At 42.5% G+C, this 10,517-nt stretch overlaps 2 protein-coding genes and 1 long non-coding RNA gene across 3 annotated transcripts in view; 1 reads left to right on the top strand and 2 right to left on the bottom strand.

The window, feature by feature from the left end:
* Nucleotides 1-3,823: 3,823 nt before the first annotated feature.
* Nucleotides 3,824-10,517, top strand: part of LOC149116061 (uncharacterized) — a 31,022-nt gene continuing 24,328 nt past the window's right edge. The window contains exon 1 of the long non-coding RNA XR_016204845.1: nucleotides 3,824-4,361. This is a non-coding gene — a long non-coding RNA (uncharacterized LOC149116061). The remainder of the gene's footprint in view (nucleotides 4,362-10,517) is intronic.
* On the bottom strand, nucleotides 6,455-7,684 carry LOC149116062 (uncharacterized). Its single transcript, XM_089281894.1, has 2 exons — nucleotides 6,607-7,684; nucleotides 6,455-6,484 (listed from the first exon to the last, which is right to left on the bottom strand). Exon 1 carries the CDS (start codon nucleotides 7,682-7,684, stop codon nucleotides 6,923-6,925), a length of 762 nt encoding a protein of 253 aa, XP_089138020.1. The 3' UTR covers nucleotides 6,455-6,484; nucleotides 6,607-6,922.
* Nucleotides 9,134-10,517, bottom strand: part of LOC110061377 (uncharacterized) — a 3,658-nt gene continuing 2,274 nt past the window's right edge. Inside the window, exon 2 of the mRNA XM_089281889.1 lies at nucleotides 9,134-10,517. This exon is cut by the window's right edge and continues 1,888 nt beyond it. Coding sequence (XP_089138015.1) covers nucleotides 9,136-10,517 — 1,382 coding nt within the window. The 3' untranslated portion in view covers nucleotides 9,134-9,135.

Genomic DNA, 10,517 nt, shown 5'->3' with positions numbered 1-10,517 from the left:
CTACGTCACGATTTGCGCGTCTTGAAAAAACCAGCCTAGTTTTTCAAGTTCGTCATTTGCAGTCCTCGTTAGTCTCTGCCATCCTTAACGATCCTCATTCCGTTTTGATTTGTTCTTGCCTCTTAAGTGTTTTCTATCCTAGAACACGATCATTTTAAGGTTTTATTCTATTTAAAGGCAACTCTTTACGACCCTAAAAAATGACTTTAAAAATCGTGACGTAACTCCTAAAATATTGTTTATTCTCGGGTTGCGTTATCGTTCGCACTATCGATGTTATTCTTATAATTTTTTGTAAAACAGCTATATTTCCTTGAAATACAAATGGTTTGTTTCGTTTTATTCCAGTGCGAAATATCGTATTCCAAACTCACATCTTGTAAAAGTATAGACTTGTCTCAAAAACGAAAATTGTTTGAAATCATCATGCAACAGGTGTTTAATTTTTTTAGTGTTTTTAGTTTTTGTGTTTCGATTCATACGTTCGTCCTATTATTACCATGCTGACTCGTTTCATGACAGTTTACCTTTGATGCAAGTGAATATACGAAATATCATTTATCTGAAATGTGGAGAAAGATATGAAGACATGATTGATCATCACAATCATCCACACAACTTAAGCAGTCGTGAAATTAAGGCCTGAAAAAAAATTCAGGCCTGAACGGGACTCGAACCCATGACCTCTGAGATACCGGTGCAGTGCTCTACCAACTGAGCTATCAAGCCAACTGGGAGTTGGTCACATTGTGAGTTCGTAATTGTTAGGGGATTGGACACCAGTCTAGAGTATTATGGGATGTAGAGAGAGAGAGAGCACACTAGGTGGAGATTCAACGTTGAGTTAGCTTATGTGTCATCGTCTCTTCCACGCAATAACAGTAGTATACTCGTAGATGGTGAAGAGTGCAAGCGAATATACGAAATATCATATAGTTGAACTGCGGAGAAAGATATGAAGACGTGATTGATCATCGCAATCAAAACCCAAACAGCCTGAAAAAAATTCATCTGTGACCAGCTCCCAGTTGGCTTGATATTATAAAAGAATAAAGGAATATCACACCTGAATTAAATAAAACGTTCTGCTCACAGTAGTCACTCTAGTGTAATTTGCTCAACAAAAATTTGAATTTTGAATTTTTTCCTTGATCCGATCCGTGATCCGATCCGTGATCCGATCCGTGATCCGATCCGTGATCCGGTCCGATCCTGGTTTTATCAACGCCGTTACCCGCTTACCCGGGTAACCCTAGCTGCCTTGTAAACACGACGAAGAAGAAAGAGGGTTGCCAATAGGTTTGGCGGGATGCGGGATTTGGCTTTTTTTCGCCGTGATATTTGGGATTTGAGTTGAAAACAGGGGCGGGAAGCGGGAATTACAATTACGAGCGGGAGCGGGATTTCGTGTTTTTATGGGGTTGGGATGCGGGATTTGCAAGGGGAACAGAGCGGGATACGGGATTTCAATTCTTACGTGATCTCATAAATTGTTATTGACTAGCGCAAAAACCACAAGCTGGCAGATACGAACCGTACAGCTGTGTCAGGTTTCAAGTAATAAATAGCAACCGCTCTGTACCCTGTCAGGTTCTGTCAAACGATCGTCCATTTCCGACATTTCCGATGCTTGCGTTTGTAACCTTGACCTCCCGATCCTTTCTAGTTTTTCTGGTCTTTCGACCTTTTCCAAAGTGCTTGGCTTGTTTTGGCCGGGATGGCCACACCAGATGGCGGTGATAGTGATTTAACGAACGAAGTATGCGACATTACGAATTCCGTCACCATATATTAGATCATATTACGAAAAGGATGTGCGAGCAGGAATGCCTTCATTCGGAAAGAAAAGTTCTGAGCCCAGATTTCAAGTGAAGTGAAGACGCTGAAAGCTTTGAAAGAAACTGTCAAGTGTGTTTACGGGCCATCTCTTGAATATGGGAATGAACAATCTTTTTCTTTCACTGATACGTGGACAAAAGGAAACAAAACAGTAAACAGTTTACAGAAAGAAACGTTATAATCATTTGTGCTTACTTATCTGCTACCCATTGAATTCTTTTGTGATCTTTTATGCAATATCTTGTTTTAAAAAGTTTGTGTCAATAATTAAATAAATCATTAATTTCAAAAATTAATAATTAACGCAGAAACGTCTTTGAAAGTAAGCGGGAACGGGATTTCCAGGCAAACACGTGTGGGATGGTGGGATTAACAGGAAAAAATGGGCGGGAAAGCGGGATCTGAGAGCCCTATTGTGGACCCTCAAGAAAGAGGAAAGTGTGAGTGCTAAGGTAACCCGCTTACTAGGGTAACCCGCTTGCTAGGGTAACCCTCCCTCCTTGTAAACAGGCCCTAATAAATTGGCGCTGACAGGCAACATTGGGCTTCTTGAATGAATGAGTTGCCAGTAATCGGATACCCGTGCTTGCGCAAAGAACTCTGGGATCGTCAGGAGGCAAACATTGCGGGAAAAGTTAACGCCCGGGCGGAGTGTGGGGGGTATTCAGCGGGCATGCTTTTAAATAAAAGATATGTTGTGTAAGCGTCACGGAATATTTAAGTACCGTTCACACAGATAATTAGTTTATTTAGGTGTCATCAATTGTCATCAAATATCGCTTAAAGTGTGCATTCGCTCAATGTTGCACACCTGGTGTCATTTTTATCTCTGTTTGCGAATTTATAATACTCAATTCTTTTTCCCCTCTTCTGTACATTAGTTACAATTACGCCATTGCGCGTAGATCGTCTGGCAAAAATTCATTACAATCGCATGGGAGCATTCCGAGTTCTGCATTGATATAAAGCGGACAAACGTGGACTTTTTCCGAGGCATAATGGGGTACGTTGTTCCATCACTGTGGCAGCTGACTAAGGTTTAATTAATTTAACGGCAAAGAAAAAAAGAAGAGTATTTTCTTAGTTTCACTCTTAGGTCATTACTGACATGGAATCGATATAATGTTATGTCGTGTTCAAAACAACTGGTAAGAGGCTCAAGAATTTACAAATGGAATTGAGACTCGTTTCAAAACAAAAATCTTGTTTAAGACAAATAATCTGGGGCTAGTTTATAATGCAATCAACTATAAAAATGGTTGTCAATGAGGGCACAAGAAGAATGGCTGTGAGAGGACTTTGGAATAACTGAAACCGAGGCAGTTCGCATGGAAATATTAGACGCACCCGTCGCAGCCCACCCAGTCTTCTCCGTCATCATCTTGGCAAATCTTGCATAAATCCGCGTTCCTCCTGCAAGTAAGATTCCTTACTATGGCGATCTGACAGAACAAAGCAGCTTGAATTCGATGACATATATTCTTCGAGAAATTCTTTAAGATCACCCTCGAAAAAACCAAAGACATAGCCATTTTCCTTTCTATAATCATGCAAATGCAGACGGAGATATTCCTCGTCCACTTTGTCCGCCATATTTACATTTTACGCGGGAAAAGTACATGTATGTCTTACTACGTATGTGCATGTGAAATGTCCTTTAATTTTACGGGATCACTTACACAACGTATTTTTATATAAAAGTGTGTCCGCTGAATACCCCCACACTCCGCCCGGGCGTTAATTTTTCCCGCACGAGGAGTAAAGACCCTTCCCGGCATGCATTGCGATTACGTTCTGCGGACGTTTCTCGAACTGGTAACTAGATTTAAACATAATAATGGCCAGCAAGTGGCGATCGATTGTAACAGATCTGTGATCCAGTTTGCGTTGATTTTATTTCAAATCGGCATGATTTGTAGTGTTTTGAGCTTCTGGGATCAGGGGACATGCAGATGTATGGAGACCAGGGGCGGGGCAGGAGACTCCTGAAATTTTCGTATAGACATCATCCAACAAAAAATGACGTCACATCCGGTTTAAACTGCGCTTCGCGGCTCGCTTCACAAAGCGAGAAAATGGCGTTTCGATTACTCATGATTTCCCTCTATTTGTAAACCATCAGTTTCGTTTCATTTTATATTGAGTATGGAAGGATGTTGCAGACACATTACTTCGACTTTTGAAGCAAAAATTTCGGGAAAAGAGAAAAGTTTATTATTGTTTTGAAGCAAAATAACGGAGAGCCTTCCGTCATCGTCGGGCGAATTTTACACCTTTGCAAAACTGGTGTTGTTCCGACTTTTGGTTCTTGTTGTTCGTGATTTAGTGATAACAATAAGTGCAATAGCCTATAATGTTAACAACAACCTGGATGAAGTATTGCTGGCCATAGTTTGCACTGTGTACTACGGGAACATAATTAACAGAAGCCGTTTAACTCCGAAAGTCGCTGTCACCAGAGCTTTTGTTGCTCTTGGCTCACGTGTATTGGTAGAAGAGACAAGCTGGATCGCATGCTGAAGGTCAGTATCCCACATTCCTACATCTCTCGTTGAAGATTGTTGTTTTCAGTAAGATACAGTACATTTGTATCGGTAGTTTGGGGTCATCAGTCTCTTTCTCTTTGGTGAGTGCTTTTAAAACGCCCAGTAAAAACTTGATTCACGGCATGGAAACTTATGCCTCGCTGGATCGAAATTCGAGCAAGATTTTTAAGTTCTAGTCCTCTTTAAAAGTAATTAAATCAATTATTCAAATCCAAGCCATCAGAGGGAATCTGCCATTGAAGCTGCCCTAAGTTAAGGTCCTGTTTATGGACCTTCCCCTTTGAAAATCGTCGGGGTGTTCTTTGAGGCAACACAGGTCCCATTTGTATGGTCTCGGGTACCCGGGATAACCCTCCCCCTGAGGCAACTTTATCAAGTGTTTGTATGAGAAAATGTAGCCCATGTAGGCCGAGTAAAAGTTGACCCTGCACGATTATTCGTAACTCTTATTGAATAATCAAATGTGCAACTATCCCTCTTTGTTTAAGTTTCCCTCACTCATTTGATCAGAGTGGGTTTTGCTGAGTTAATTTTCTCTTCTTTGATACAAATTGCTGCTTTAAATCTTAAATCTAGGCATTACGTGATACTCGCCATGCCGAGACTTGTTCCAGTTAGGCGAGCCAAAGTGTTAATGTATACTCAAAGAAAAGTTGTTGGTTACTTTAGCAGCCAAGGCGAGTCAACTTGCCCACCTGAATTGTCTCACCCCCAAGTCTGGTTCATCATCCTTGTGTAAACGGTTGGTTGAATTTTGCAAAGAAATAAGTAAAAAGTTAGTTCCGCCAGGGTAACTCGGGGAAAGGGTTGTCTCTGGTACACAAGAGCTATTCTATTTTATTTCCATTTTCCCTCTTCCTCTTCCAACTGATTATGCGAAATATACTGTCCAAACTCTTTATGGGTACTGGTGTTTGAGAGTGCAATCTTTATCACTACTGTGGAATGTACCTCACCATACAGCCACCCCTGTTAACACAGCCACCTAGTTATTATGGCCACTCTATTCTGGCTCATACAAAAGCTCAGTCGGTCATTTTCTTATTTATTAATTATACAGTCAGATTTTTGTGACCTGTTGGTGACCAGATGAACAGAATTCTGGTACATTGTAGGAGTAATTTACATACAATTTACAGCAAGCAACAGGCATCATTTTGTTAGTGAAGTCCCATGCATATATGTAACTCTTGATTATTTTGAGATTTTATCTTTATTTTGTCATCAAGGCAATAATATTTTGATTCCTGCTCCAGCGGTAGGAGGGGGGGGGGGAACTCTCCTCTATGTGCTATATACAGCTGTGCAGCCCCAAAGGGTATGGTTATTCAGCCGTTTTGGTCATAAATACTCTAGGGTAAGGCTTTTGCCCTTTAGTCTTTAATTTGTTATGTTTTTTAGAATAAGCTACCTCAATTTTCATCATTATTGATAAGATCATCAACAAAAGTCCTTCAAAACTTATGTTTAGGGCAACTGTAGCAGTCGCAACAGTCATAAATGGGGTAGGGAAAATCACAGATTATGGTCATAAATAGGTTAAGAGTTTAACTTTTGTGAAGAGGGCTGCACTGACCCCCACCCAATTTTTCTGGGATGTACAAAACACATTTTCTTAGCAGTTACTACAGTCTTGCTTTAGTAAATCAAAATAGTACTTGCTGCCAGGTACTTTATAAAAGTATAACCCCTCCAGAAGCCTTCACAAAGTACATGTAATATCTGGTGCTAACAATTTTTTTTTGCAGCTGATTAAAATTGGATATTAAATTGTACTGAACTGGTGCAGATTTAATATACATTATATTTTGTCACACTTAGTTCACTTATTTTAAGACTACTCAGCAGCAACTAGTACCTCTTGTATGACCATGCAGTAACAGTATATTCCAAACAAAAAAAAAAAGTACATGTATATGTATTACTATCCTGCCTGGAAGAGTGTGTAGAGAGAGCACACAGTGCAGTGCCCTACTGTATGTCTTTTGTTAGGTATAATAATCTTAAATTTAGAAGACTCATTGGTCCAGGGGAAAAGATGGTACTCGGATGAATGACTGGATACGGAATCGTATAATCTTTATATTGTTTTATTCGATCTATAAGGAAGATACATAAGATACATAATTCTTACAAAACCTAATAGCGAGCGATTCATGAAATTGCATGGAAAATATAATTCTCAACATTCAACGGATTACATAAACAAACGGTCACTTACTTCTGTGGCGATATCCAGTCAAACTTATTTCGGTAACAGGTCAGCAAAACGGGTCAGCAGATCGAGCAGTAAAACACTACAGGTTAGCGACGTTCAACGTAAGGTACAAAACGCTTTTATGACCTTTGTCTCTGATTTCGTGGTTTTTAAAACGTGTCATTCTAACTTAATGATCAACTTACTTAGCGATTACGCCATCGGCTGTCAATCACGCGACTAATTAAATAATCAAATGTCAATAAACGAAGTTAATATTAATCAACGAAACATTCTCCGCCCCGATAAGGGCGTAGTCCTTATCTCTAACAACTTCTGGCTAGTCATCACCTTCTGCAGGGTGTATGATGGCGATCTTGGTTATGGGTCTGCTATACTGTCCCGTGGATGTCTTGACTTCAACATTTCGCACTCGACCGTCAGGTCCTGGGTACACTTCTAAGACTCTTCCAATTGACCATTTCCCTCGGAGAGCATTGGGATCTGATACTACAACGATATCATCGGGTCTCACGTTCCGCTTTTCCACCTGCCATTTCTTCCTAGGTACAAGTGACGGAAACACATCTCTGTTCCAGCGCTTCCAAAATGAATCAATAATTTTCTGCACGAATTCCACCCTGTGGCGTGGGTTGTTTGTTCCCTTGAAAGGCCCTTGTGGAATTTCTGACGACGCGCGTCCTAGAAGTATGTCGTTTGGGCATATGTAACTGCCGTCGTCCGGGTCATTTGGTATCCTACCGATTGGTCGCTGGTTTACCAGATTAGCCACTTCCAGTAGAATTGTATACAGCTCCAATGGAGTTAGCACTTGACTGCCGACTGCTTTCTTCAGGGCACTCTTGCATGTCTTAACAAGCGCTTCTGCACAACCATTTTGATGCGGGGCACCTGGCGTGATAAACTTCCACTGCATCCCCTTTTCTCCACAGAACTCTTTAACTTCTTCCTCGTTTATGTCGCCTATCATCTGACGCAGTTCTTTCTCGGCACCAACGAACTGAGAGCCGTTGTCACTCAGTATGACTGCTGGTCGATCTCGTATGGCTAGGAATCTTCTGAGGACTTGAAGAAACTCCATTGTTGTAAGATCCACTGCCATTGCCAAAAGGACAGCTCTTGTGTTTAAGCATGTGAACAAAACTCCGTAATGCTTTGCGGTCTTGTTTCTTGAAATCTTGACGTTATAAGGCCCGAAATAGTCGCACGCGGTCATGTAGAACGGTGGGGTATGCGGAGCTAAGCGAAGGGCGGGTAGATTTGCCATTAATTGAGTCTCCGCCTTGTGGGCCATTTCTCTACAGAATCCACATTTGAACTTCACTGCCTTGCCTAGTTTGTTTCCTTTCAAAATCCAAAACTTCCTTCCTGTTCTGGCGGTCGTAGCTGCTACCCCGTTATGGCCGTACTGGTGGGCATGTCTTGTTATTAACCAGGAGGCCCAGTGGTCACTTGGAAGAAGGGCGGGGTGTTTCGTGTCATAGGAGACGATAGCCTCGTTCACTCTTCCTCCTCCTTCCTTCCTCTAATTACACCTTTACCATCCAGAAACGGGCTCAGTGACTTAAACTCTCCCTTGTCCTTTCGACGATGCAAATCATTTTGAGCTGCTTTGATCCAGAATATCTCTGCACTGTCTAGTTCTTCAGGGGTTAGTGGACCGTTTCTTCCTTCTTGAGCGTGCTTTCGTAAACTTATCTTCTTGGCTAGCCTTTGTATACGTGCAGTTACCCGTATCAATTTTCTCCAGCGAGAGAATTTCTCAGGGTTGATGACTTGTTCCACTTTCTTTACTTCGTAGACTGCTTTCACTTGACGACGTTCCATATCTTCCTCTGAGACAGCTTTCATTGTTTCTTGAGGCCAGAATTCTTCAGGCAGTCGTAAGAATTCTGGTCCATTGCTCCATCGTCCGTTCAGCTCCTCCACTCGTATTCCTCTTGAAACATCATCGGCCACATTCACTTCACCGGGGATGTGTCTCCACTGACTCGGGTCGGTGTTGCTCTGGATTTCTCCTACACGTGAGGACACAAATGGCTTGAAGCTACGTGAAGGGCTTTGTAGCCAAGCAAGCGTTATCGAACTATCAGTGAAAAGCTTCACGGATTTGAATTGCAGCCTGGACTCCTGCTCTATAGCCTTGGCTAGACGGGAAGCGAGGACTGCGGCCTGTAGCTCCAATCGCGGTACGCTTAACTGCTTCAAGGGTGCGACTCGTGACTTCGCTGCAATCAATCTGACCTGGTACTTGTTACCGTTTGTTTTCTGGCGGATGTAGGCACAAGTTCCAAAAGCATCTTGTGACGCGTCTGAGAATACGCACAGCATTGGCGGTTCGGTTGCATTTGCACAGCACAAACTTCTCTGAAAGGTTATCTTGTTAAGTTCCTTCATCTCTTTGAACAGTTCGATCCACTTGTAACGGATTGCGGGCGGGGGTTCCTCGTCCCAGGCAACTCCAGTTTGCCAAAGAACTTGCATCCCAATCTTGGCTCTTATAAGGAACGCGGCGGCGAATCCAACAGGATCTTAGATCCGCGCGACTTGACTTAGTAACAATCTCTTCGTTAACTTAACCTCGGGCTGTCGCTGTTCAGCTTCTGTTATTTGGTTTATTAGTTCAAAGTTCACCTTGAACGATAACGTGTCTGACTGATTGTTCCATGTAATGCCCAGAACATTCTCTTCAACTGATCCTTGAAACATCGTTGCCATATCCATCTTCTCATTCTGACTCGGACTTCTGAAGGGCTTGTTGGAGATCCAACCTTTGACTCTGAAACCACCTTTCTCTAAAACAGTGTCTATATCCTCAGTTTGTTGTTTTGCTTCCATCACTGTGTCAACAGAATCGCAAATATCATCCATATAAGCGTTTTTCGTTATGACTTCGGCTGCCTTAGGGTGGGTAATCTTGCTTTCTTCTGCGGTTTTCCTCAGTGCTGTCTGTGCCATTGCTGGAGCCGGTTTATCACCAAAGGTGAGTACAGTTTTGACATACACGTCTGGTTCGCGGGAGGTTTCGAGGTTTCTCCATAAGAAACGATGAACCTGTTGATCTGGTTCGGGTATTAAGATGCGATGGTACATCTTCGATATATCTCCTACCAGAGCGACTTCTCTTTCTCTAAAACGCAGGACAACGCCAAATAGGTTGTTCAGCAGGTCTGGACCCTTCATCCAATAGTCATTCAATTTATGACCTTGGAACACGGAGGACGAATTAAAAACAATACGAACGGGCGTGCTTTTCTTTTCTGGTCTGACTACTGCGTGGTGCGGTATGTAGTGTACAGGGCCCTTGTAATTCTTCACCTCGGCTTCTGATAACTTCCTGCAGAAATTCATATTCACCATTTCGGTCATCTGCTCGTCATATGCCTTGGCTTGATCCGGGTTCGACTTTAGGCGACGTTCTGTTGCTTCTAGCCGTTTCAGCGCTAACGATCTGTTATCAGGAAGAAGATTCGGATCCCTCTTCCAAGGATATGGGATCATCCACTGCTGTCCAATTTTCTGGCAAGATTTGCTTATGACTTCGGCTTCTTCTCTTTCCACTTGGCTTAACTTGTCGGCTTCACAGACGCATGGCCTTACCTCGACCCCCATGGACTCTGTTTTCCAGAAATCAGATAGGTCTACGGGTGTAGCGTACTTGACAAACAGTATGCGACTCGCTGGTTGAACGTTTCCTGATGAGCCTCCAAACACCACCCATCCCAGTGGGGTTTGTCTTGCTACAAGCTCTCCTGCTTGTCTGGTTTGGCCTGTATGCATGTTAGCATGGTCAATGCCTATGAGGATATCAATCGGTCCCCTTCCACGTCTGATCTTCTCGCTTGACAGTCCCAGGAGTTCGGTTATCTGTGTAATTGGAGCTGGGGCAACGTCATCACTGATGTTTGGGATTC

This window comes from Orbicella faveolata, unplaced genomic scaffold (assembly GCF_042242905.1).
Source record: "Orbicella faveolata isolate gen_17 unplaced genomic scaffold, um_ofav_v1 contig_12, whole genome shotgun sequence".
NCBI classification, from domain to species: domain Eukaryota; kingdom Metazoa; phylum Cnidaria; class Anthozoa; order Scleractinia; family Merulinidae; genus Orbicella; species Orbicella faveolata.
The sequence above is the reverse complement of the archived record's forward strand: the minus strand, read 5'-3'. Positions and strand labels throughout refer to the sequence as shown.